Source organism: Myotis myotis, unplaced genomic scaffold (assembly GCF_014108235.1).
Source record: "Myotis myotis isolate mMyoMyo1 unplaced genomic scaffold, mMyoMyo1.p scaffold_m19_p_36, whole genome shotgun sequence".
NCBI lineage: Eukaryota > Metazoa > Chordata > Mammalia > Chiroptera > Vespertilionidae > Myotis > Myotis myotis.
The window spans coordinates 1,983,871-2,011,733 of NW_023416342.1; the positions used below are offsets into that span (position 1 = coordinate 1,983,871).

The 27,863-nt window shown below is 53.8% G+C and overlaps 1 protein-coding gene across 31 annotated transcripts in view; it reads right to left on the reverse strand.

Moving 5' to 3' along the window:
• Window positions 1–27,863, reverse strand: part of ANK2 (ankyrin 2) — a 337,929-nt gene that overhangs the window by 30,111 nt on the left and 279,955 nt on the right. For 7 of the 31 annotated variants that reach the window (XM_036303240.1, XM_036303241.1, XM_036303239.1 and 4 more), the window contains 14 exons: window positions 27,644–27,746; window positions 26,874–26,977; window positions 21,883–21,918; window positions 17,073–17,297; window positions 15,373–15,471; window positions 14,336–14,490; window positions 13,299–13,510; window positions 12,829–13,033; window positions 11,181–11,277; window positions 8,529–8,757; window positions 7,710–7,835; window positions 5,359–5,481; window positions 3,276–3,308; window positions 1,578–1,599 (listed from right to left, as the gene is read on the reverse strand). In XM_036303240.1, the coding sequence (XP_036159133.1) occupies window positions 1,578–1,599; window positions 3,276–3,308; window positions 5,359–5,481; window positions 7,710–7,835; window positions 8,529–8,757; window positions 11,181–11,277; window positions 12,829–13,033; window positions 13,299–13,510; window positions 14,336–14,490; window positions 15,373–15,471; window positions 17,073–17,297; window positions 21,883–21,918; window positions 26,874–26,977; window positions 27,644–27,746 (1,769 nt within the window). The remainder of the gene's footprint in view (window positions 1–1,577; window positions 1,600–3,275; window positions 3,309–5,358; window positions 5,482–7,709; window positions 7,836–8,528; window positions 8,758–11,180; window positions 11,278–12,828; window positions 13,034–13,298; window positions 13,511–14,335; window positions 14,491–15,372; window positions 15,472–17,072; window positions 17,298–21,882; window positions 21,919–26,873; window positions 26,978–27,643; window positions 27,747–27,863) is intronic. The other 24 variants (XM_036303263.1, XM_036303256.1, XM_036303265.1 and 21 more) reach the window with 7 other exon arrangements.

The window sequence follows — 27,863 nt, forward strand, 5'->3', positions numbered from 1 at the left end:
CGACCTACGAACCGGGTCACGGTCCCATTCCCGATCAGGGCACAAGCCTGGGGTTGTGGGCTCGATCCCCAGTGTGGGGCGTGCAGGAGGCAGCCGATCACTGAGTCACTGTCGTCATTGATGTCTCTCTCTTTCCCGCTCCCTTCCTCTCTGAAATCAGTAAAAATATATTTTAAAACAAAGAATTAATGAAGGTAATCTAACCTATCATCTTTTCAATAAACGAAAAGTGCCTTCTCTTGAAAAAAATAAGTATTTGTTGAGAAGACAGTCTCTGTGAATATGCATTTATAAAAATATATTAAAGTAATTTGTATCAATATAGATTTGCTCAAATATAAACCAATGAAAACGTCCTGTTCCCAAATGCTGCTGTAACACGAGGGTGAGGAGACTCACTGAAAAGCGTTCCTGTGAGTCAGCAGCAAACCACACTGTGCGCGCAGAGAGCTGTTCCCCAGCCCCCAGACCACTGCTCGGGGCCAGGCGACCACACCAACCGGGCTCTAGGTTTTCTCCTCTGGGAAGCACACCCCCGAATGTAGCTCATCAAAACAAACCTTAAATGAGTGACCGTTAAAAAAACGGATTTTCTTCTGAAGCATATGGGGCAGAAAAGCAAAAATAAATACATAAATAAAACCTAAAAAATTGCCAAGCTAGTGTGGCTCAGTGGTTGAGCGTCAACCTAGGAACCAGGAGGTCAAGGTTTGATTCCTGGTCAGGGCACATGCCTGGGTTGTGGGCTCCATCTCCAGTAGGGGGTGGGCAGCGGCAGTCAATCAATGGTTCTCTCTCATCATTGATGTTTCTCTCTCTCCCTCTCCCTTCCTCTCTGAAATCAATAAAAATATATTAAAAAACTAAAAAATTCAGGTTCTTCCGCACAAGAAGCCCAAACTGCCAGAACAGGCCGGCGACCTACAAGGCTAGCATGCTGCGGCTCCAGCGGGTGCAAGGGCTGGGCGCAGGCCCCAACCCTGCTTCTCTCTGCACTGGGTGGTTTGGGGACCCGCATCCTGTGTGAAAGGTGCTCCATGACGACACCGCTGTGCGATTAGAAATCCTGGAGGTTTTACTGTGGGAACCCATGGCTCTTTCCCGGAAAGCTCTCACAGAGGGCGGCCCGGCCTACAGCGGGCGCTCGGCTGCTTCACCACAGTGGGGGGGGGGGGGGGGGGGCGGCGAGACAGGATCACATTCGCAGGTGCGGCCACAGAATCAGGAGCCCTCGAGGGCTCAGTGCTGGCTGCACAGCGAGTGATGCTGTCGTGTCGGTGGTGGAGGTGAGGTGACAATGGCGCGCTAACAGAGGGACAGACACGGGGGACCCAACAAGCGGGCGCAGCGGGGAGCAGGGTGTCACAGAGGGTGAGCGCGTAGGAGAATCACAGTGCTTCTCTGCCAATGAGGTCACAGTTAATGTCTCTATCATTTAACTGGCCAAGCGCTTTCTAAAGGCATGTTAATGATGACTCGGAGTATAAAACATAATGACTGCAGCAGTTAGTAATGGCCGCTAGCGCGCATGTCTGTAGTCAGCTTTCAAACAAAGGTAAGTTTACTTAAAATCTTACTTTTTTCTGATGTCACATCGATCTGAAAAAAAACACACATAAAGTGAATGGTTATAACAGTGTTTTCTCTCTCCCGTCTCCCTCCCCGGCCCCAGCTCTGAGCTCCGAGTCACAGTCACATGCGTGAGGACCCTGTGCATGTGGGGACCCCGTGCGCTGGGCACAGAGCCCTGGCGGCACTTCCTCATGCGTTTCCTTGATTCTTATCCAAACTCTGAAAAAAACGAATCTCTTCTAGATACCGTAGACGGGGAGCCCTCTCTAACATGTTTTTCCAGGGAAGACGGGCCCAGGGTACGCCTGTGTCAGAAATGCACCGTTACCAGGAAAAGGCCAGGGAGAGAGGGAAGCAGGCAATCAACGTGTCCATTTTGTGGAGCACAAATCGCATGCCAGGTGGCACGTTCCACGGACATGGTGCCCCTGTCACTCATCACAAGCCGAAGGACAATTCCTGGACAGAATGCACTGATCGCTGAACAGGTCCTGAGAGGAGTCAATAGGAACCGTCCAGCGTGGGAAAGGCTCATCAGAGGGTGGCTAGGTGGCTCCCAACTGCACTGCTTGGCTGGAGGGCGCGCGGCCTCCTCCTCCCAGCTCTGGGGCCGAGTCACCAGGCACGGGAAGGACGTGGATGGGAGACGGAGTGACTGGACAGTCGAGGGAGAAGACCTCAGTCTGGCCACAGGCTCCTGTGTCTGGTGAGTCTGTAACCCCCTCCCGCCCTGCTGCAGCCAGAGTGTCCATGAAAAAGCGGAGTCAGGCTTCTCTGGACCGATAAGGCCTTACATGTTCAGCAGGTGGGTACAAGGGCATGTATTACGTTTTTCTATTTTTGTATTTTGAATCCATCAGAATAAATTGAAAATAAAACTAGTATATTTGAAAACATTAACGTGCAACTACTAACAACCACACTTGTCTATCTTAGAGACAGAACCCTTATGCTCCTCGGTAAGTACAGGCTTCCCCAGGGACCGCTCTCATTTCCACGGTAACGCTGGGCGTTTTCAGGTTTCTACAAGGGACACCCCCCCAGCTTGAACTGCAGGAGCAGGTGTGACTGAAATGGCTACTCCTGCACGGTCTCCGAGCCACGCTGCCTCCCTGCGGTGGGAGGCGCAGCCCTGCTTTGCTGGGGCACCAGGAGGAGCTGCCAGCAGCTCATGCGCACCCCCTGCCCCGGCACTGCCATCCCCTGACGGGGGAACGACAGGCTCCCCAGTTTTGGTCTCAGGGGTTCTCGGACTTTCTGGCCTGAAGACCCTTTAACTCTGACAAACGACCCAGGAGTCTGAGGAGCTATGGTCTGTGTCTGACCCAGATAAGGAACATGTGTTACAAACATGGAGCTGAGGAAATGCTGGGACCCAAGGACACGTGCACCAGTACCACGCACACGTCCCGGAGTGCCGTGCGGGCGGCATCAGGTGAGGGGGCCCTGGAGGCCCCTGCGGTGAGAGGCGAGTGAGGGCCCGGGCTACACGACCAGGAGATGGTCTCTGCCAGCAAGCCTGTGAGAACCGCCGAGATGACGGGGCGCCTCAGCGGTGGGTAGAGAAGTAGGCACATGGCAAAGACGGGGCAACGTTCTCCAGGGAAGCACGCCTGTCCTCACTGGCTCAGGGCGTTGGGCTACGGCCCAAGAACACAGGGCACCGGTGCTCTGATGGGTCAGCGACAGGGTCACACAATTACCTCTTCCTCCTGCTCCGGATCCGACTCGGACTCCTTCGCCAGGCGCCATGCGGGATGGAAAAGAGCAGAGAGTTAGGAGGAAAGGTTAAGAACCGCCCGGCATGGGTGGGCGGCATTCAGTCAGGGCACTCTGACATTTTCTAACCGTTCAGCCGAGAGGCGCACAAGCTAAAAAGGGTTGATTTAAACTCACAAGTCTGGAGACTTGAGACACAAAGGAATCAAAGTTACGAAGATACTCATTTCAGACGCTAGATCGCCGGCAGCCTCAAAGCTGGACCTTTAATGGGTTGGAGGGCACGGTGCTGGCTGGACGGGCTGAGAGCCACAAAGCAGCGTGTGGCGAGTACCGGCCTGACGCACGGCAGCATGTCCGAGTTCTAGGGCTATCAACACCAGCAGATTCTATGCCCAGCTGTCTGGCTCTTTATACTTTTGTTTTGCGTTACGACTGAACGGAGAGCCGCCCTGGACCGTCACAGCATCAGCACCGCGTCTGCCCCGGACAATGTGACGACAGGTGAGCGAGCCCTGGCTGTGGCTCAGGTGGTGGGGCGGAGTCCCGTGCACCAAAAGGTTGCAGGTTCCATTCAGGTCGGGGCACATGCCCGGGTTTGCGGGCTCAATCCCCAGTAGGGGGCATGCAGGAGGCAGCCAATAGATAGTTCTTTCTCTCCTTGCCTCTCTCTCTAAAAAATCAATAAAAATATTAAAATAAATAAAGCAAATGCTTTCTTCACGGCACACTGAAGGCTCACTGAACTCAGAGTCACAGCTCATTATCTTCCCAGGAAAATAAGATTTATTTATTTTTATCAAATGAGAAGTTGCAATGCTGCACACGATGCCGTCAGCTTTTCCATGTGACTGATCTCTGTTTACAGGAATCATTCGTTAAGGAAACCAGACGGCGAGTGATAAGCAGTACCGGAAGTGCTTGTTTTATGGAGTCCAATGTAGGACTTTAAACATATTTCCCTCCGCCAGGGCTCACCCCGCCGCACCCTGTCCCCACCTCTCAGACACACTGCCTGGCAAGAGGCTGCAGCCTACTGGGCATGGCCGGGTGGGCTTCCCATGAGGAAGGGCTACTGGTTAAACTATTTTTAAATAAAAAAAGTTATTCCCAACATATAATCCATTCAGCTGTCTTCCTTGGCTTGACAGAGTAATCAAGAATATTTCTGTAGAAGCAGGAGTCATCACAGACAATCTGCATCGGGAAGAGGCCTGCCTGGAGAGTTATACCCAGATGCAGCTGGACCTGGGGCAGGAATGAATGAATGTTTCCTTTGCAACAATGTCTCAAATCTGCTCCTTGGAACATGGAAATGTTTTGCATGCTAATCATGTTAAAACAGTTGAAAAATTAATTTGATACTCCTAAGATATTACAGGTAATAAAGTGAACAGGTAATGCCTGGCTGGCGTGGCTCATGGTTGACCTAGGAGCCAGGAGGTCACAGTTCGATTCCTGGTCAGGGCACAGGCCCGGGTTGTGGGCTTGATCTCCAGTGTGGGGCGTGCAGGAGGCGGCCGACTGATGATTCTTTCTCATCACGGATGTTTCTCTCTCTCTCCCTCTCCCTTCCTCTCTGAAATCAATAAAAATATATTTAAAAAATATAAATAAACTGAACAGTAATTATTTTAGCGACAAGACGCAATGTCAGGAGGTTGCTCTGCATGCGGTGTTTAGAACCCACCTATGAGCTGGCGGAGAACCACAGCTAACAGCCCAACCGGTTTGGATACCAGAGGCCCCAGCCTGGTCCCAGGAGGGCACACAACAGCAATAATGAAGATGAAGTCAGTTATTTGCTTTTTAAAAACTAGTCCAAAAAGTTAACTCTTAAACATTTCTGTCTTCTGTATCCAATATGCGTGCATAGGAATCTTTCATCACAATGAATTGGCTATGAAATAAGGTGGAGCTTCTTTTGTTCTGACTTCCATGGAAACTCACGGACTGACAGGGAACCCAAAATGACTGCTCCCTGCGGTGCAGGCGAGGCCCCCGCGGTGCACGGTCCTGGATGGCAGAGGCCACCCCCCCCCGGCCGCACGCAGCGCCTCGCGGTACCTTGATGCACACAGGCAGGGTGATGTTCAAGTTGCAGATGGCCTGGTGCACCAGGCCTCGCGTGGACTTGGGCTCCTTCATAAATGACAGCCGTCCGCACGGCTCCTGAGTCGTGTCTCGTACCTTGGACAGGAAAGGCACGTGTGTCAGCACACAGGACGCATGTGGCTTCTTTAAGGAGACGATTCCCCCAAGAACTGGGGGACAGACAACGCATCTGAGAATGCCGAGTAAGGGTCTGAGGCTGCTCCTTTCTCCCTGTCCTTTTACAACTGACAACTGTTTTTTTAAAAATCATTCAGCTTTTAAAAAAGTGTGGTCAAATGACATGAACAAAATTCACCTTTCCCACTCACCGTGTGTAAGTGCACAGGCAGTGGCGTCAGGCCCGCACCCAGCTGTGCGATCGTCACTCCTGTGCAGCATGTTGACCATCCCAAGTACCAACTCTGCCCCTGCCCCCGGGGACTGCCCACCTCCTCTGCCCGGCCCCCAGGGACTCGCTTCCACCTGCCTCTACACGTGCCTCCTCCGGGACCTCGGAGAGATGGACTGAGACCATGTCTGTCCTTTGTGCCTGGTTAATTTCACCCAACATATGTCTTCGAGGCCCATCCGTGTTGTAGCATGTGTCAGAATTTCATTGCCTTTTAAGGCTGAATAACATTCCATGGTGTGTACAGACCACTTTTGGCCTATCTATTCATCTGCAAATGGCTATTCGAGATGTTTCTATGTTTGGGGGAATAACGCTTTCGTGATCATCAGCGGGAAAGTAGCCGAGTGCCCGCCCAGTCCTTTGGGGCCTAGAACGAGGAGTGCAGTCCCTGGACCTACGGTCGCCGTGGTCTCACGCTGAGCACTGCGCACTGTTTCCCAGGGGCTGCAGCCTATGACTTCCCACCAGCAACGCCTCGGCCCCCGTTCTCACTCGGCCTCACCAACGCCAGTTTCCGTTGTTTGGGTGACAGCTATTCTCATGGGTTTGGAGCAGTATCTCACTGTGGCTGGAATATGACTGCTGAGCATCTTTTCATGGGCTTACTGGCCACTTAACACCTTCCTCAGAGAAATGTCTATCCAGGTCCTCCACCCATTTCTGTATGGGGCTGTTTATAAACGGTGCTTGCACAGCGATGGTATCAAATGTTAGTTCAATCACACAGCTGTCTGTTCGGTGCTCTGCCGCCCTCGGCAGTTACTGCTCCATGGAGTGGCCTGCAGGACAGCTGTCATCAGGCAAAACTGGTGACCAGCAATGGCACCATGAGAGGCTCAGCAGAGATCTTGGGAGAACTCAATCGATCTAAAAAATTAAGCAGGTTGCCCAGCCTGAGTGGCTCAGTGGTTGAGCATCGACCTATGAACCAGGAGGTTCAATTCCGGGTCAGGGCACATGCCTGGGTTTCATGCTCCATCCTCAGTAGGGGGCGTGCAGGAGGCAGCTGATCAATGATTCTCTCTCATCATTGATGTTTCCATCTCTCTCTCTCTCTCCCTTCCCCTCTGAAATCAATAAAAAAATATTTTAAAAAGATTAAGCAGCTGAACAGATTTGTGCTGGGAGAAACCATGAGGGGTTTGGTAACAAAAGGGTAAGAGATGATGAACTGCTTGGGAATCAGTCGCCTGAGGCTGGCCTGGGGAAAAGCGAGGGAGCCCAGCGCTGTCCTGTCCTGTGTGGGCAGGGTCTGGGGGCCTCCAGAGAAGTGCAATGCTCTGTGGGCAACGGGACGGTGAGTGGCGAGAGACGGTGCGGAACGGAATTATTACTTCCTTCCTGTTTCACAAGCCTCTCATTTATACGTGCTTGTCCCTCCTTAGGCGTGGAGTCTGGGGGAGACGTAATTATCATCGCCAAACTCTGCCCAGGACGAATGGTCTGAAGCAGACAGGGAGTTCGTGTGCACTGGGGTGTCTCTGGCGGCTGCTGAGTGACTGTGTGGAGGGGGCCTGGCCGCCTGGGGCCATCGCACATTAGGCTGAGCGGGTTCCTGGGCCTTTTGAGAGCACTTTGCTCTCCTCGCTGGTGACATTCGCACATTTAAATCACTTCAGCACAGAGATTTAAAAGGAACAACACTTTAAAGAGAGAGGCTTTCCTTTAAAATTTGAAAAAGCCAGTTTTTCTAATTAATGAATTGGCTGTTTGTCCTTAAACATAGTCTTAAAGTTGAATTTGAACTTCAAAAATGAAAATGGTTGGTTTTCCAGAACTTTAACATTTTATAGATATGGTTTAAATAATCGCTGAAAATGATTGAAAAGCAAATATCCTCTCCTTCTAAAGGAAGTTAAACCTGACTTGATGTAGAATAAAATGTACGTAAAAATTCCATATAGATAATTACCTTGACAAAGAGAGGAAGTCTGTTTTCTTTAAAGGCAAAAAAACTGAATATGTGATGTTGGCCACTCTTGGTTAATGGCACGAGATTGCCAAAGCAATCAACGTAGATGGGCTTTCCTTCCAGCACCTGGTGAGGCAGAGAAAGCAGCACAGATTATAGTAAGTGCAGTTATTACCTGTTATTTACATAAAGGAGTGTTGATCCCTGTTGGAATGTTAAGACCTGCCTACAACCATCACTCAATTGCTATGTCTTGTCCCCCGGTGGCCTCTGATGCTGACGCTCTTGTTTCTAACATTACCCCCAAACTGACAGAGCTTTAACTCCTGGAGTCCATCTTCTGATTGGGTCGTTTTTACATCCAATGAGTCACACTACTTGACCTCACCGTCCACACCCACGCCGATGACGAGGCCTGAGATCAGCAGGAGTGACAGAGGCCTGGGCAGCTCACGTCCACACTGACACCGAGGGTGCCCTTCCTGACCGCTGTCCTTACCACTGAAAGTTACTCCGAATGAGGAAAGACAAGCCTTCTCTGCTGCCGCCGCTTACACACTTCACCGCTGAGTCCTCCTCCCCCATGATGCTCCGTAAGAGAGCCCTTTCCCTCCTCCTCTCAGGATGGAGGCCGAGACGATCCTGACAGGACTGGCCCAGACGGACTAGGAAGAGCTCATGTTGGACCTTGACCTTCTAACTGCCCAGGAGGAGGACTGGTCTTTTTATCGTGCGGTTCTATTTACTAGCCACTGCTTTATGTGTAATCTAAGCAGAAAGGCACAGACGACGTGTCATGAGCTGCTTTGGAACCCGCACCTCCACGTCCCGGCTGCGGGCCACCTCCGCGAAGTGCTCCTGCTGCTCCAGGGTCTTGTCCACCTTGTCGTCAGTCATGCAGAAGCACCGCAGCCGTGCCTCGATGGGGTCGTGCGACTTGGCGAACACCACGAACTTGGCCATGTACGGCACGCAGATGATCTCCCTGTACACCTGGGAGGCGAAGGCGACGGACTCCTGGATTTGCCGACAGTCGATCAGCCAGAACCTGCAAAGGATTTTAGGTCAGGCATCCAAACCAATGGACGCCAGCCCGGCCGGCGTGGCTCAGTGGCTGAGCATCAGCGTCAACCTGTGAACCAGGTCACAGTTCAATTCCCGGTCAGGACACGTGCCCAGGTTTTTGGGCTCCATCCCCGGTGTGGAGCGTGCAGGAGGCAGCCGATCAATGATTCTCTTATCATTGATGATTCTCTCATCATTAATGATTCCTTCTCTCTCTCACTCTCTCCCCCCTCCTCTATGAAATCAATTAAAACAAATTTTTAAAAATCTTTGAAAAAAAATTGAATTAATGGGTACCAGGTGAAAAAAACCCTCAGTTCCTTCAATATGATCGAAGTCATTAAGTGCTTCCTGGAAACAGGGAGGTGGGAGATGATGAGACGGGTGGGCAGAGTGAGCAGGAGGGCACTGGGGACCAGGTGTGCACCGCCAACCACTGGACCCGTATTTGTGATTTTCTTCCTTGGAAATGCTTCCCAGGGTCCAGCTTCTGAAATCTGCCCCGAGTCCCAGCACCGTCCGTGGAGGGAGCCTGGGGCCATCGCAATGGGTCCTCATGGGGGAGCCCTGTTCCCCCTGATGCCCCCAATCTTCCTCTCATATCCTGAAACTCTTCTCAATAAACTCTACCCAGTGTTTCATCGTGTTACTCTTTTCCAAAACACTCTCCCACCACCGAGGTGGATCAATCCAACCATTTGGAAACCTGCTTTCTCGGCAGAACTCGCGGGCGTTGGGCGTGGCTCCCAGAGGAAGTCACTGCTCTGTGCTCCTTCCTGGCTGGTGGCCTCATGGGCCTGTGACACGGCCTGGCTATGTCCCCTCAGTGTCACTGCTCAGGGCACTGAGGTTGCTGAGCCTGCCCAGCGTTCCCTGACCACCACCCCCCGCACTCCCCGAGGAGGGGCCATTCCGCTGAGAAAGCTGAGGCCGCCAGATGCAAAGTGTTAGCCATACCCCGTCGCCCTGAAACCTCGCTCCGCCTATTACTGCCTCCTCCCCTCGACTCCTTCCCGCCATCTTTCCACGCCCCTGAGGTTCCCTTTCCCTTGTCACCGGTTCCTTCCTGTCCCTCGTCCACGCCTCCCCTTTTTATTAGCGTTTGATGAGATATACGTAACATAACACTCGTCATGCTGGCCACACCGAAGTGCACACGCAGTGGCATTATCACACTCACAGCCCTGGCTGCCGTTACTGACCATTTCCGCCCCTTTCCGTCTTCCCGGACAGAACAAGGTCCCCCAAACCCTGACTGCGAACTGCCCCATCTCCGTGCACCTGCCTATTCTGGGGACCTCGCACGTGCGAACGTCCGGCTACTTCCTGCAGCGTCACGCTCTCAGGGCCCAGCTCCGCCGCTGGCTCCTGGCGGCGCTCCGCATCCCTGTCCTCTTTGCTCAGACTCACTCACGGTGCTCACTGCTCCCTCCGTCGTCGGGGGGTTAAATGGGGAACACGGGACACAGGAGCGGCCTGGCCTCCCGAGCAGGCCTCCCTCAGCACTGCCGCAGCCACGTGGCAGCTTTGGTCTGACCTCCGACCTCAGATGTCTGCTGCTCGCCCCCACCCTGCTGTGTCTTGTCCATGGTCCTCTCTCTTGCCCCTCAGGCTCCTGCATGTCTCGGGAGGCACCTCCTCTCGGGCGCCTTCTCTGCCCCTGGCAGGGCCCCTTAACCCTCTCCTCAGCACCTGTCATCTCTGGAGCGACAGCGGGGCCAGCACCCCAGCTGCTGCCCATGTGTGCCCTTCTGCTCTGTCCCCTGAACAGGAGTTTAAGCTCTAACCCCCTCAGCCTGTTTTCCCATCTATAAAATGGACACAGTACCAAGTCACTGTAGTGATGAAATCAAACGCGTGGGAAAGTGCCCAGCATTCCCTTGCCGGTCACACACGGGAGGGAGCTGATGGTAAAGGGAGTGAGCGAGCACATGAAACAAGACTAGACAGCATCCGCGCAGTGAGGACGCGAGACACAGACACACACGGGTCAGGCCTCCTGGTCACCTAGACCTTGAGCCCACCTGCACACGCATGTGCTCTCGGACCCCTGATATTCTGCTGGGAAGCAGCTCAGGATGCGCTGGGCAGCAGAGCGTCTACCATCCCCCAGGCTCTGGGACTGGACCATCGGTGGTGGCCTCTCCGGGAGGCCGCCCCACAGGCAGAGCTGCCAATCACTGACTGTCCTGAGATTTCAACCTGACTGGCTGAGCTTTGTTACTGTATCATCACTATTCACTTTGCTGGCAAGCAGGCCCAGTTTAAAATATGAAAGTGAATACAGATTGTATTTAAAACCAACCAGAAAAACTCACTTTTAAAGAACACAGAAACAAAAGAAAAAGCAAAATCCCTGGGGGTGGGGCCTGTGTGGCCTCGGGCTGGTCTGAGGGCGGGACGTACCTGGCAGACACGTTGGTGGTGAAGGAAACACACTCATTGACAAACGTTAATGGCGTGGTTCCCGTGATGTCTTCCCACTGCGCAGGAGTGGTCCCGCCTGAAACAACAGGATTGCTGACAATGAGGCAGCGCTCCAGCCTCCCAGCGCCAAGTGCGTCTGTGGTCCCTGCGCTCGGCCGCGGACGCTGGAAGGCCACACAGAGCAGCAGCGCCGACAGCACCTCCCACGAATGAGCTGAAAGTCACTGGAGTCGCTGCTTCAAATGTCTACGTGTTCTGCCCTCGACCTGACCCCCTGAGGCTGTTACTGTAGTAGGTCGGCCCTGAAGATCAATTTGAATTGTACAGGGTGGATGAATTTAAAAGATCCTTTAACTGACCAAGGAGCTGACGGCTTTGTTAAAATAATGAAAAAATTCAGGTAGTTTTTTGTTCCTGAACTCCATGCTTTATACAATTATTTTCATAAGAGAAAATATTCTCTCCATTTGCCATGGAAGGTCACAAAAATGTACTTGGGAAACATGAACGGCTGAATGAACTGCAGGCTGATGGACAGGTGGACAAAGGCCCAAGGAAGGCCTAACCAGGTCGGTGGCGCCTCGGCCACGTGGTCCCTCGCTTGACCCCTGGCCAGGGCAGGGCATACCTGCCCGTGACATCTCACCTGTCTCACCTCCACACATGACGTCTCATGTGACAGGGAGTAAAACCTGTGGGAAACTCACCCAGGAACGTGGGGTGGGAATGAGGTCGTGACCCCCTGCGTCCCTGCTCGTCCACGTATTTTGCATTTTATTAAACGTATGGGGCAAGCTCCATGGCTCATTACGGTGCATACAGAAAAGCATTAATAAGGAGGGAGAACTGGAGAGAGAGCAAGATAAGGGAGAATACAACTGCCAACACGAGGGGAGGGGAGGACTTCCTCACCCCCGGGCGGGCGAGCAGGGCAGCTGACCCGAGCCCGGGCGGGCGTGGCTGAGCCCAGGAGCGTGCGGTGCTGTGAAGGGGGCGTTTCCAGCCAGACGATGCCTGTGAGCTTTCCCCTCCCACTCCGTGATGGGGCCGAGACAACCAAGAGCTGGGAGTGTCTCCCTGGAGGTTGGTAGTTGTCTGAACATTAACACAACTTCCAATGGAAAAGACCGTGTTCAGTGAATCTTGAAAAACCTTTACTGTTTTCTCAAGGCTGTCCCACAGGTCCGTGATGACAGGACCGACTCCCACACACAGGTCAGGTCTGAGCGGCGGGGCAGCGGTGCAGGACGATGGTTTTCAGCAGGTGGACGATGCGGTCTCTGGTGAAGGCCGACAGGTGTGCGGGCCCGGGTGGAACCCCACTCTGCACAAGCCTGTGGTATGGTCTCGGGAAGTCACAGAGCTCTCGGAGCCTGGCTTCCTTTTCAGGGGGATGGAGCTAAGTGCGGGCACAGGGCCGCGAGGCAGAGACGACCGTGAGCGCTGCCCAGGGGCCTGCGGCTGTACCGGCAGGTGGCTCATCGCCTGCGCCTTCTGCTCCCTACTGGGGATGCTCCTCCTGAAGCCGCACGGGCCCTGCAGGCACCTCACGATAAAGCGCTAACACTGGCAACCGTGTAGGTGTCTCCTTCCAGAGCTTTCTACGCACACCTCACGGGCGCCTCACCTGTGATGCTGCACAGGAGTCTCAAGGTCGGATCATCTCCCCCAAAACCGTTCAGCATGACGTCGCTGGCGGCCTTGGGGATGGGGATGGTCATGGTGATGGGCTTGTGGAACTTCCTCCGTCTGGGCTCCAAGGTGACGATTGGGCTGAAGGTCGCTTTGTTCCCCAGGATCTTCCTGACCAGCTCGCTGTGCATGGGCTGCGCCTTTTCCAAGGAAAGCAGAGTGAGCACCAGACCACGCGCCTCAGGTCAGTATCTTTGAAAGCACTTTTTGTCTCGTCAGCACAGTAGCTTCCAGCATAGGACTGAAATAGCAGGTCCTCAGCCCTCCTGCAAGAGGCCTACTGTGTGCTGTGGCAGCCCCTGCTCTCCAGTGCGATGTGACCCTGTCTGTGTGGGCCCCCCCGTTCCCATAGCCAGTCCCCTCCCCGCAAGGTGCCCCTGGCCACGCACGCGCCCAGCACCGCACCTGCAGGCCCACTCGGATCCGCTTGGTCAGTGCGCCCTCGGGGAACACCGCCTGCACCTGCGGGACCACTGTGCTGCTCAGCACGCCGCCCTCGGGCCCGATCAGGTGGCTGTCCTGCTTGACACGGGATACCACGGCGAAGTACTGCGGGAAGTCACGCGTGACGATGCGGCAGATGCGCTTACGGTCCAGGTCCTCAGCGCTGTCCAGCACTGCGGATGACAGCGCACACGGTCCAGGTCAGCACCTCCACAGGGCAGGAGCGCTTCCACCAGAGCAGCGCCCGGTCCCTCTGCGGGGCCTGCGGCCTCGGGGTGGGCGGGGGGCTCTCCCTGGTTTACTCCACTCCCACCAGCTGCAGAGGAAACGGGTCCCGCAGGCTCTCCTCTGCCAACATCAACGTTGGCTCAAGACTTGTTTCTATGTTGTAAGAAGAGACACGCCCTTCTGTCCTGCCAGGATGGTTTGCGGGGTCACCCCGGGGGGGGGGGGAGGGGACTGTCTCTGAGATGCACTGTGTGTATGGAGAAGGGCCACAATGGATGACCGTGAATCCAGCGTTTGAATTCCCGAAACCAGGAACTTGCCCAACACGTCCCCCACCATCAGCAGGCGGGGTCACAGGCTTTTCACAAACTCAGTGCACAGACGTAGGGCAGGACGGAAAACCAGACCACTTAACTGAGGAAATCTAGACTGACAGGGTCACTGGGATTGGGGTTTCATTTTCCTGAGTAACAACAGGAGACCAGGCAAATGCATCGTGTGCTGACTCATCGTCACTGGCGCACACCGGTACCTGCTGGGCCAGAACCACACACTTGCGCACACATGCACGCATCACACGTGCACACACGCACAAGCAGACATGCGCACACACGTGCACACAAAGAGTGCACACACGCACAAGCAGACATGCGTGCACACACACAGTGCACACGCGCACAGACGTGTGCACACACACAAACACACAGTGCACACGCACATGCACACACGTGCACACACGTGCAGCCCGGTCCGCAGGAGGCGCCGCGTACCCTCGTCCATGCCGTTGAGGATCTCGTTGAGCTCGTCCTCCGTGTGCTCGCAGCCGTGCTCCTTCCAGCTGTCCCCGCTCTCGCTGCGCAGCACCACCAGCTCCCGCTCCTTCCCGCGCAGGGCAGCGAAGTGCGGGATCTCCACGATGACGGGCCTGGCAGCAAGCAGAGCACGCGGTGTGGGCGGCAGCAGCCACGCACCGCGCGCCCCGACCGTCTGTGGCAAAGTGACCTGGAGGCCTCTCTCTGGGGATGGGGACAGGGACAGGGCTAGCGGCTGGCTGCGCAGTAGCACTCCACCTCAGGGCTCCCGTCCCGGGACACGCTGCTCCCCGGAGCCCCGGTGTCTGCCTGAGTGCAGGTGGCACCTGGAACTTCTCCTCGGAGAAACGTAAAGAAACGGACATGCGTGTCTGTGACGTGCACCGACCTCCTGGGACGTTCTCAGCGAGGGGTGACGTGACAATGCTGGAGGGGATGGCCTGGTGCGGTGTGAGCTGGTGAGTCTGAATGAGATGTCAGAGGAGCTGACTGCGTGGGAACGACGCAGACATGCATGCGGGGTCTGCCCAGGCTCCCCCCATCCAAGGGCGCAGTAGGCATTGCACACGGCCCTCGCCGAGCCCGCGACAGCATGTGCGATGCCTACTGGGCTCAGCTCCGAGCATGCACGGCCCTCGCTCCCAGGGCACAGCCACTCTCAAGAGTCGTGGAGGCTCTGGGTCTCCGGTCCAGGTTGCTTTGAGACAGACTCCAAGTTCCCATCACAACACCGCAACTAGCACAGAGTACGACTAGGCAGATCTCATGCTTAAAACGAAAATGAAGGTCACAGCACTTTAAGGGGAAAGGTATAAAAACATCACTCGAAAGAAAAGTCACATACCACAGGGTCAGAAATGGTCCACTAGAGAGTTGGTACAGAGTGTAAATCATAGAGAGGGACATGTCACGGGCACAATGACAGAAAGAGAAATCATATTGCAGGAGGAGGAGAATGGGGCCAGCAGCCATCGGTTGGTTTAAGTCGCTCCTACCCAAGGAACTTGGTTCCAGGAGGCCCCAGCTGGAGGATGCGGCTGACCAAGCTTTCTCCCTCGTTAAGTGGGGGGGGAGCCGCTGGCAGGTGGAGTTTACTGAGCACATCCAAGCAGCAGTGAGAGAGAGAAGACAGTGAGCTTCAGGGGCGGCGTCCACCCCGCACCGCCCGCTCAGCCACCGGGAGGTCTGCTTTGGTTCTGTCCCCTCCACTGGCCACAGGGAGGGCGGCACCGATGCCCAGCGTGCCCGATGGAGGCATGGGGGCGGCACGTGGGGACGGCCTCTCCCTGGTGAGGTCCTGCCAGGGCGCGAGCCGTGAAGGAAAAATATGCTGCCCAGGCGCTGGGAATGTCATGAAAACTCGGACTCTGCAGAGGCCGGTGCTTCCATGGATATTCCTGCTCAGATGTGGAGGCTCTTACACAGCCCAGGCGGCCTGAGCGTGAGGGAGGGAGGGGGACCTGCGACAGGGGGGACGGGGTCGGGATGCGCCCCACCCAGAGCCCCCAGCGCCTGTGTCTCAGGTCTGCCTGAGGGACGGCGGAGGAGGCTTCTAGAACCGGGAATACGGACACGCCCCCTCTGGCGTGAACGCGGTTTGGAGCAACCTGTGAACAGCTTCCTCCAAGTTATGAGACTTTAGGCCGATTCCTAGTTCTAGCGCGAGCAGCTCTCCCAGTGTGATGCCAGCACAACAGAAGCTCCCGGGCAACGGGCTGTGGGCCCCACATTCAAGCACAAAGACTTGCTATGAGGAGGCTTAAACACCACTGATTTGTTTCAAAACATTTTGAAACCTGTCCCCTCCACCGCCTCGTCCTTTGGTCGGTTTTCAGCAGAAGCCACACACTTCTTGGCTTGTTGAAATGCCACTTAATACGGCAGCAGCTGCTCAAGCACATAAAAGAAAGAAGAAATGCTAACTTCTGCTCAAAATTGCTAAAATGAGGCTGGCGGCAGTGAGCCCGGACTTTGCCTTCTTAAGGAAAACTGTGACCAGACAGGCGGCCAGTGAGTGTAAGCCTCACGGTAGCAGTTTGGGAGCAGAGAAGGCAAACCACACACCGACTCCTGGCCACGCTTCTCCCCAGGTGCAGACGGTTCTCAGGACGTGGGACCTCGAGTCCATGTTTGGAAGAGAGGAGGGTTTTTCTCAGGACTCTGCCACTTCAGTGTCAGAGGGAAAAACAATACCTACCATTGGCTGAAAACATGATTCGCACGGGAGCCTAGCAGCTGTGATCACATCCAGAGAGAGAGAGAGTCACCTGCCTGCTGAGCTCACGGATGCTCACAAAGGGAGAGGCGTGGGGAGGGGTGCAGCATCAGTGCTACTTAAATGTCACAGGAGCCCGGCCGGTGTGGCTCAGTGGCTCAGTGGCTGAGGGTCGACCTATGAACCAGGAGGTCACAGCTCGATTCCCGGTCAGGGCACATGCCCGGGTTGTGGGCTCCATCCCCAGTGTGGGGTGTGCAGGAGGCAGCCGATCAATGATTCTCTCTCAGCACTGATGTTTCTCTCTCTCGCTCCCTTTCCCTTCCTCTATGAAGTCAATAAAAATAGATTTAAAAAAACGTCACAGGGGTCAACCTTCGTTCAAAGCACTGGACGTACCTTTGTGCATCCGTCCCGGGGGCGCCGGGCGAGATGCCAGCACACAGGTGACTAAGTGGGAGGCTTAGCAGAGATCCTTACCCCAGGAACTGCGCGCCAGAGGGTCCGACTTCAATCAGGCGGCTGGCCAGGCCTTCTCCCTCCACCATCGGGGGCATGGTCGCCAGGCGGTGGCGTTTCACCAGGCGGCAGGTGACCCGTGTGGGGGCCGTGCACTTCCTCGGCGGGATGATGATGCGGAGCCCGTGGTGTCTGCAGCCGCGCATGGCGCCCCCGCGGGCGTCCACCATGAAGCTGACCAGGAAGCTGCAAGGGGGGGCAGAGGTCAGACGCGTGGGCGAGGTCGGAGGCAGGGGCCCAAGTCCCGGCCAAGCAACTTCTGTCCGTCGCGCCTGGTTCTCAGACATCGGGTATTCATACGCATGGCGGGGACAAACTGGTCCTTAAACGTTATCTCGCTTTATGCCAATGCCTTGATGGCTGTTGTGTTGCTTTAATTTTTGTGTTGTTTTCACCTGTAACCTAAGACAATCTCTGCTACCTTGTGTTGACTGTGTGTGGACTGTAAATTTAAAATCTATCCAACTGACAGAGTGGCATGGACTTATGTGACAACTCTGAGGGTCCCCCTGTGCAGAGCTTCCGCCTGCATGTCCTGAAAACCCATGGAAGTCAGGGCGGGATGGAGCAGTTAATTCCACTGGACTTTTCCAAGTTACATCGTGTCCAGCTCATTTCAATATGGCTTAAGAAAAGAGGCCCCCACTGGGGCACAGGCATCAGCTCCATGTGGACGGGCGGGCCCTGCGGAGGAGGGTGTCTGGGCATCGTGAATGTCCCCAAATTACAAGAGAGTGTGGAAAACCACAGCTAGTAATTTAGCAACGTGGAGGCATCTCTTCCTTTTGCTCCGTTCCTGCCAGGCTCGAGGTTCATGGACAGCCTGGTCCACGGGACCGGCACGCGCCTGTGGCGAGGCAAGGGCTGGTCTAACCAGAAGGGCTTCCTTTGGGAGGGGCGGGTGCATGCAGTGGGGACTCGCTTGGTCAAGAGGCAGAAATTAGGCGACCTGACCGGCATTTCCACTGCACCTGCGAGGCTCTGATACCAAAACAGGAAGAGGAAAGCAGCCTCCAGGTGAGTTAGGCTCAGCCAGCACACCATGCCGGACCCCCGCCCTGGCACCGAGTCCATGACTGCAGCCCAAACCCTGGAACACAGTCAATCCAAGAAATGATGGGCAGAAGCACCATGCGTCTGCTCTGTTAGACGAGTGGAGGAAGAGCTTAGCGTCCCTCACAGCAGGCCGGAGCTCACGCACGTGGCTAGGCAGGAGTCCTGCTGCTCTCAGCACAGAAGGGACGGGCAGCCCAGGGCCTGTCAGCAGGCGTGCGGGGACAGTGAGGCCACAGCCGTGGCCCATGCGTGGCCAGCCAGCCTGGGAGAACAATCCACAATGCAGGACCGAATGTGGATGTTTCTGGTCTTGATCAAAATGCAGTGAGAAGAGGTCAGCTGCTTTTCTTACCACTAGGTATAAATTTAAGTATAAATTCTCAAAAAATATTTTTAAAAATGTACTGTTGCGCAAAAGAATGGGAGAGCTAGTTAACATGGATGAATCTAAAGGTTTCCTGTCCATTCTGTCCTTTTTATTGGGCTACATTTACACTGACGTTCATGAACCCTGAGAAAGGCTACTCAAGTGCCAACCAGCGCTGCTGCCACTCACTGCACTGTTCCTGGCGTCCCCTGGTTTGCTCATCTCTTGCTGTCGCCCTGCGGGGGACGGGCCGCAGGCCCCGAGGAACCCTGCGGCCCGTCCGCCTGCTCCTGCAGGACCCCGCACTGTCTGCCCGCCGGAGGCCCTGGGCAGTGTCTGCTCGGGCACCTGCTGTGTCTGGGCCTGTCCATCGGGGATGGCTTGCTGCCTCCACACCTGTGCACCTCGGATCCTGTGGCGCGCCCCCTACTGGGGACTCTACCCAGGGGATGAAGGGCTGCATTCCTGGCTGGAACCGGGTCTCAGTACATCAGATCCTGTCTCTGTGTCATCGGCTGCTCCTGTGAAACCCTCTTGTTCTCGTTTGCTCGTTTCCAGCTCCATGTTCCCCTCCTACCACGTGTCACCCTCCCACCGAGGGCTGGCCACCCTGCTGGCAACTGAGGACACAGACAGCGGAGCCGTGGCGACTGCCCCCGACGTCCCCGGAGGGTTTCGCTGACTTCCCTGGTGACGGGGAAGGTGGTGGCAGCAGCCCGGGTCCCCAGTCCCAGCACAGTGTGTGGAGGTGACAGGTAACGGCTGAACCAGCGAACGAGTGGGGCAGTGCAAAGAGCAAGTTGTGCGACGGCCACAGTTGTGTCTAACCACCAGAGAAGATGGCAAAGGCAGTTGTTTAACTCTCTGGTCTCTGGACAACCATCCAGTCACAACTCCTTCAAGCGACCACACACAGGCGTTTCAGCTTGTCGGAGAGCAAAAACCCGTCTCGAGTAACGTGATGACAGGATGAACAGCTAATAACAAGGCTGAGTGTAGACTTGTAAACGCAAAGCTGTCTTCCAATGAGAGGGAATAAGTGAGACAGTTCAAGTTCTACGAGGTGATGATGGAAGGTTTTAGATAAAAGTCAGCATGCTGATCACTTAGCCCCCACAGTTCCTGACAGAACATCAGGTAAGCATTTTCCGAAAAAATGTCACATGATAAAAGGTGTCCCTACTTGGACCGGGAGTAGAATGAATGGATGTTGTGTGTAGAACAATTTCAACCACAGAGCAGGGTGGAAGAGACTGCTTTTTGTGCCGCAGGAAGAGGGAAGGAGTAGGTATGGCCATGCGGTGATGGGCACTAGACTTGGTAAAGCAAGTGCACTTTCCTCCCATCGTCAGGAGGTGACCACTGGGAGACAGCGCGTGAAGGACTGAGGCGCAGCCGCAGGGAGAGCACAGCTGAGCACGTGCAGGGCTGGCGTGCGAGAGCCGCGTCTGTGAACCAGGGGCTCGCGGCTGCCGACAGGGGTGCGGACTGAGTCACGTGGGCAGAGACACGGAGGCCTGAGCGCTCGTGCCGCCACCTCCCTTCCCCTACGCCCGCACGATGTTATATATCCCGAGAGTCTTTAAATTTACAGTACAAGACAACACCTAAGAAACCAATGGAGGAACTGACATGTTCTGAATGCCCACAGTGAACCCGGAACTCGGCTGAAGCAGTTTCATATGACAATGAAGTTTCTACTAGTTTATGAATGCCCCTGTTTAAATAAAATGTAAAACACTGTCCCAGAGCAGGCACCCTGCCTCTGTGTCGCTCCGGGAGCCACTGATCGGCCCGGGCCGGGACGTGCTGCTGGGACCCCAGGCAAGTCACTTCCTGTCTTTAGGTTTCAGTTTCCTTGCCCATAAAATGAGACTTTCACCAAACACGCCACAGGGGCCTCAGTGTTCTGTGTGTGCCGGTCACTGTAGCCAGGCAGGACCCCCTGAAAGGCTCTCTCTCAGATGCTCCGGAAGAATTCCTACTTGGAGGATAAACAGCTATCGCTCTGGGAAGTAGGCACCATGCTTGCTCCGTGGTTAACCCAGTAAACGAGCAGTTTTGCAGAAAATGTGCACACACTGCACTGAGCATTGACTTTAAAGCTCTATAGACAAAAAAAAATCACGTGACATACTCGGCTTAAACCGCATATCTTACTTTAGGTGGAATTCAGCAATCATGCAAATTAGAAACTCTTATTGAGAGGTTTTCGAAATTGTGAGATAAGTGTTATCACAATTTAAAAGGGAGGAAAGCAAAAGCAACCCACCATTATTATGCAGATGACTTGCCTACAAAGAGGCGATTTGATTAGCTAAACAGATACATGCTTCAGAGACAGAAAACAGGGCTCTGCCTGCTGAGGAGCACGCCTCCACCCCAAAGTCACCAAGGCTTCGGTTCCCTTTCAATGCACCCGGGACCGCGAGGGCGGGTGGGGAGGAAGGTGCAGCATTCCGTTAGTTATGGGGTCAAAACAGGAAGAAAACGTCCAGGGTGCTTCAGTGAGCCTGCACACCCCCAGGAGGCCCGTCAATTCCACCTGATTCTGGCGAGAACACGAGGCGTGGTGACGTGGGGAGCTCTCCCCCCTGCTCTCCCTCCAAGCCCTCCTGCGCCCCGACTCCCAGACTGAACATGATGGGAAGTGCCTCTGAAGAAAGTGGCTCAGATTTACCAGAATCACCAGTCATTAATCACTCGCAACGTTCATGTGTAGAAACATCCCATTTAGTGTTTCAGAGAAACTAAAGGGATGGCCATGATTTGCAAAATGGGGTCTATGAGGCCGTCTTATCTGTGCACGGTCTGCATGTGACGATAACTATAACAAAAATGCCCTGCTCGGCAGTCTGATAAGAACCTTCAGGAATAAACTGCTGGACTAACACAGCACGATTCCAAGCTCTCAGAAGCTGCACTCAGAGCAGCATCCCAGGGAGATGGACCACTAACCAACTCTCAGCCTTCGGTTCACCTAAGAACAGTTTTTAAACCACTTAAAACCATAACCTTTCCTATGACTTTAAAACAGGCCAACTGATTTGTGTAATTGCTGGGAATAACTTTTCAGCTTCATGTGGCCCTTTTCCTCACAAAAGGAGCTAAGATGTGGAGAGCCTCGGCCAAGCCTTTCCCAGGAGGTCTGCGTGAGTCCTGGCACCATCCCAGCCGCTTCCCAATGAAGTAACTGATGCCCACGTTCCCTCCACTGCAGAGCAAGGGGCACTCAGCCAGGGCGCGGCCTGGAGACACGCCAGCCCTGCATCCCTGGGAGGTGTGCGCACTGAAGCACCCTGGGGTGCGGGGGGAGGCGGGGACGGGCAGGAGGGGCGATGCAGTCACCTGCTGTTGTCACGGTCGAGACATGGAGAGGTGCGGCTGCAACAGAACAGACACTTTAGCACAGAGAAGGAGTGGGCGAACATCAAGAAGGAATCAGAGGCGACTTCTGACCGAAATGCACTGTCATTCCCCACCCGTCTCCATCCGGAGGAGATGGAAACAGCCATGAGGCATCCCTGTGTCCACATGCTGAGGGGTCGGGGTGGGCTCTGCGGCTCCCCATCAGGGCCGTGGGGCTCGGGGAACCCTGGGTGCCCCTGCAGCCCCGCTCCCTGCTTAGCACTGGCCATGGCGCCCTGCGCACAGCCAAGTGTCCAGGAGACCACACACCAGCAAAGGCATTCAAAGGAGAGGGACAGAGCCTGGGATTGGTGACCATGGTCAATGCTTCTACGTCATGGCAATGCCCTTTTGGCCACTGCGGAAGACACGTGAACACAAAAGGCACAATTTAAAGACTGGCTTCCATGACAAGCCATGACATAGCAACTAGGAGGCAGAGAAGGTACGTGAATTACCTACTGGCAGGGAATGGAAGCTATGCAAGTCTGAGCACTTGTTCAAGGCTGCCGGCTTGCTGGGGGGGTGGGGGGAGCTGCTCAGGGTGCCCCTGCTCGGGGCTTACCCTGCTTGCTGCTGTGGCTGGGGCTGCCCCACTCCCCAGGCATTTTCTCTGCCTCTGGCTCACTCGTGTCTGACGTACAAAAGGATACATTTATGGGACCAGAAAGCCAACCTTACAAAATAGTTGTTTAACAACTTAAACATCGTTTTCTTCATCCAAAAGCATTGACCTTCATGTACCTTCAGAAAGCTGGGGTGTTTGGAACATGTGAACCACCAAGTTAACTGCTCTGCACACTTCAACATTAATGCTGTCCAAGGAGCAGCCGTCTCGGCCCTGAGCTAATGTCCTCACATGCTTTTTAATGGACTTTATTTCTGGGCATAGTTTTAGGTTCACGGCAAAATGGTCTTCAACATGTTTTTCTGAAAAAGACCAATTTTTTTTTTTAAATATATTTTATTGATTTTTTACAGAGAGGAAGGGAGAGGGATAGAGAGTTAGAAACATCAATGAGAGAGAAACATCGATCAGCTGCCTCCTGCACATCTCCTACTGGGGATGTGCCCGCAACCAAGGTACATGCCCTTGACCAGAATCGAACCTGGGACCTTTCAGTCCGCAGGCCGACGCTCTATCCACTGAGCCAAACCGGTTTCGGCTGAAAAAGACCAATTTTTTAATGGACTTCTGGTTGCTATATCTTACAGGATAACATGATGCATTGACACTTAACTGTTGGCATGCAACTACCATTGAAATGGTAAAAATAAAGGCCTTCGGAATCATATTAAAATGGATCACAAAGCTGGCCGTTACCAAGCACGGAGCCTCACTCACTGAGCGCTTGGGAAATGGAGAAGAACCGTGAATTCAGGCTCGTGCCCAAATCCTGCCATGTAACACCTGGGATGCTAGCAACACCTGCTGGCCGGATCCTGAGTGAGTAACAAACTCTCTCAGGAGCAGCAACAGAAATCTTGCTGCAGCCCTTCCTTTGCCGGGGACCGGCTGTGATGGGTCGTCGGATGGTTTTAGCTGCCGACACCTCCTCTTGGGTGGCCGTGGACACGAGCCACTAGAGACAGGCAGGGGCGGAAGGAGGTGCCAACATGGCCTGCGGGTGCAGCTGTGTCCTCCATGAACCTAGAGGCCTTGTGGGCTCCACAGGAACCACATACACCGTGAGCCGCAGTGCACAGAAAAGCTCCCTGAATTACTTCCTCTGTCAAAAACATTTCTTTTCTAACTTTCTGGGCAGATTTGAAGTGGCTTAACAATTCACCCAAGAATCTCAGTTCCTTGAAAAATACATGTAAAAACGACAACTCAGGAACGCGGTGTGGAATGAGTAAAACTGTAACAATCGCCCTGGCCAGTTTGGCTCAGTGGATAGAGCATTGGCCCTCGGACTGAAGGGTCCTGGGTTCAGTTCTGGTCAAGGGCACGCACCTGGTTTGCAGGCTCGATCCCTGGCCCTGGTTGGAGTGTGGGCAGGAGGCAGCTAATCAATGTCTCTCATATACACGTTTCTCTGTCTCTCCCCCTCCCTTCCCCTCTCTCTAAAAAATCAATGGATATCAATGAAACAATATCTTTGGATGAGGATTAACAGCGACAAAAAGAAAACACAAAAAAACACCCCACCAAAAAAACCCCCAAACAAAACTAAGAAACCAACGTTACATATGAAATCATGAACGCTATTCGTGTACATTAACATGGTGACAGCGTTTAAACACCAGGAGCGGCAGCACCGAGCGATCAGTGGGAGCCCCTGGGTCCAAGTCCTGTGCTGTGTGTTTGTTCAAATGCCACAGCACAGGCCTTACTAGATGCCCAGTCGCCTGGCAACAGTAACAGTGAGGCCCACATCACACCAGGACCAGGACTGCACAGGGAGGTTCTTTAGATGATTTGGAATACACTTTGCTTAACTCAGTGGTTCTCAACCTTCTGGCCCTTTAAATACAGCTCCTCATGTGACCCAACCATAAAATTATGTTCGTTGCTACTTCATCACTGTAATGTTGCTACTGTGATGAATCGTCATGTAAATATCTGATATGCAAGATGGTCTTAGGCGACCCCTGTGAAAGGGTTGTTCGACCACCAAAGGGGTCGCGACCCACAGGTTGAGAACTGCTGGAGCTGGTTTGGGATTTGTGAGTGATCTGGATGGTGTATGGGGAGTGTGTAAATACTGACGAGACCTATTGAGTCCTCTTCTTTCTGGACAAAATGCTAATTGTATAAGAACTACGTGCCCCTACAGTCAGTCCTCTGTGGGATCCGTAACATAACGTGCACCTTCCGGGTAAGGAAGGGAAACGCTGACCATCTGCCTGACGTGCCCAGGTCACATGCAGAGGGTGAGGCGGGGCTCGGGGTCTGGTGGGGGTGCCCCGAAGGGAGCATCACGTTTTTCCTTCCACAGGCTGTCTGCCAACTTCACATCACACACAGGTGTGCTTCTTCAAGGCCGCCCATCTCACTGGGCCCTGCTCCGGAGTGCCTGGCACACGCAGGTCCTTTGCGGAATTCAGCCACGTGTCCGGAGTTTGCACAGGTTAATTATCTAGGTCTGCATCATAATCAGAGCTGTTAGGCCAAGACGGTCCTTTCTCACAGTGTGTGTAAAACACACATATCTGGGTACCGGCACTTGTAGAAACCATCCACAGAGACGCCGCTGCGACGGGCGGGGCCTGGCACGCTAAGGCTCCCGGGTGATTCTAATGCCCGGCCAGAGTTTAGAATATATGGTCAGCGACCACCTTTCAAGTTCACAGAAGAACTGGTTTATTAGAGACCAAGATTAAAGACCCTTATCTCACTAAGTGATTAATCTTTAACCACTGAGGCTCTAGGTTTTGACTCTTGTAAATTCGGCCATTAATAGTAAATTACATTGTGCCTGGCCGGTGTGCTCAGTGGTTCAGTGACAACCTATGAACCAGGAGGTCATGGTTCGATTCCTGGTCAGGGCACATGCCTGGGTTTCAGGCTTGATCCCCAGTAGGAGGCGTGCAGGAGGCAGCTGGTCAATGATTCTCTCATCATTGATGTTCCTCTCTCTCTCCCTCTCCCTTCCTCTCTGAAATCAATACAAATGTATTTTAAAAAGGTAGTACATGACACTGTGCTTAAAACCACCCTTCGCCCTGGGCTGGGGCGGCCGGGCCGCGCTGGGCTGGGTCTAGCCGGCCGCCTTCACGCTCCAGGGCCAACTCCTTTCCCCTCCTCACTGTCCAGAAAGCTGGCAGCAGATGCAACGTTATGCTTTTTGAATAATCGATAGGTCAGATGTTAATGATCTCATTTTACACTTAGGATGTGTAAGTAAATTGGGATGAGGTTTAATTTGGTTTTCATTCCCTTGCATAATTCTTGCATTAGGAACCTGCTTATGTTTTTTTAACAAGGAAAAGAGTACTTGGATTATTTTCTATGTCTATGGACCTAGTTTTATAGTCTATGAATCTTTAGTAGAAGCTTAGACTATGAGGTGCAAACTTTGTAACTACAATGCCTCTGAATGCCTTCCTGGAAAGAGACTTATTTTAGAATAATGGCAACAAGGAAGGTCCACAATTCAAATCATGCTGGTCATTACGGATAAGGAGTTTGGAACCATTTAAGCCAAAATGTTTGATTTAGTTAGATAACATATGGGTAGGGCTTTAAAAGGTGGTTAAGTGAGCAAATATTGTAAGAATTTACATATAATTATGAAATTACTAGATGAATAAAAGTAATAGAATGAAAGGGAAAATGCAACTGCGAAGTGCTACCACTTACAACTCCTTCCAGAACTTATGGTCCACGTAACTGAGTTCTATGCCTTCAGGACATCTTTCAGTAGGTTACCATTATTAACTCAAAGCCCTACGTTTTTAGAGAGCTGATGTGGAAGGCAGCATTTCTCAGTGGCTGCTGGCTCCGGGCAGGTGACTGAGCTGACAGGTGCCCTCCAGGCCCTACTGCCTACTGCACAGGACTCCTCCTTCCGCCTGTGTAACTCCAGCCTCCAGCCTCGGGGAACATCCCTTCAGTGCCTTCACTTGTGGGGAGAGGCATTTGTGACCTGGTCAGTTCACCTCAGTAAATAAAACCGTCCAGGACGCAAACACTCCTGCCCTTCCTTTCAAGACGTCTTAAAGCCCCGGCGGCTGCTGGTTAGTGAGCAAGCTGTCTGACGCAATGCTACCAGTTACTTTAAAACGTCAGCTTTTCTAGGTGCAATTCAACCCTTTCTGCTGGTTTGTCCACGCAGATGGGGCCCATGGTGGACAAAGCTGTGTTATTTACAAGTTTAAACGAAGGTCACGTCCCTTGTAAGCTGGCCGCCAGCTATGCCACCGCACAAAGCTGCTGCTGTCCACTCGTCCCTTCCCTGATCTGGACACAGGACACCACGACTCACCCTGAGTGGATGGGGCTGGAAGAAAGGGCCACATTGTCCAGGTGCTCGGGGCCCCAGCTGAGGCGGTAGGCGTTCCTCTCCGCCTCCTTGGCGAGCGCTGACACCTGGACACAAAGGACACGGCTCAGGGACACGGCTCTCTCCCTTCCCTCCGACGACAAGGTACCCGCCTCGGAAAGGGGCACCTCAGACAGTGGCACTGCCTGGAAAAGCCCCTTTAAAATGTGAGGCCGAGGTGCTCAGGTATTTGGTAACACATTCCCGCTGAGGATGTTATTGATGTTGGATCACTGTCGCTGTCTTTGAAGAGGGTGGGTGTCCGTGTACCCAGCCAGCCTGAACTCTAACATCCTACCCAATGCCAGTATTTCCTAATAAACGACATCTTTTCTCTAGAGAACCACCTAACACGGAGACGCAGGTGGCCGCGCCGTTCATCTCAGGCCTCGGACGGACGCGCCTCCCCGCCCCACCCTCTAATGGAGACCTCCTGGAGGAGGCGGTCTCCATACTCAGTCTCCACAGAGGAGCTCAGTAGCTGGAGAAACAAGCAGTACATTGTTTTAGAAAAACTCCGCTATTGAGAAATCTAGGGAACATTTTCCGTGTTTTAGGAAAAAATCCTCAAATCTCTTACCCTAGCCCATGACTAGCTCAGCTGATTTTTTGTTGTTGTTTTTTTTAAGACGAAAAGGCTTTCTTTGGCTCCTTCCTGCAGCGGTGAGGCTCCCTCCCTGCCGCAGGGACAAAGTGCACCCGCAGTCACATACCTGGTGGCTGGGGATCACAACGGTGTCGTCGATCATGGCGCTGTCCCTCAGGTAGGAGGCGTGGCTCAGGGTGTGCGACCTGTCGGAACTGAAGGACCGGAGGCTGGCAGGTGAGCAGAGGCCGTGATCACGCGCCCACGGTGGGGCAGGGCAGGGAGGAGGGCATGGCGAGCCGAGCAGGAGAGCGAAGAGAGCGTGCAGTTAGCTGCCGGGACCTTCC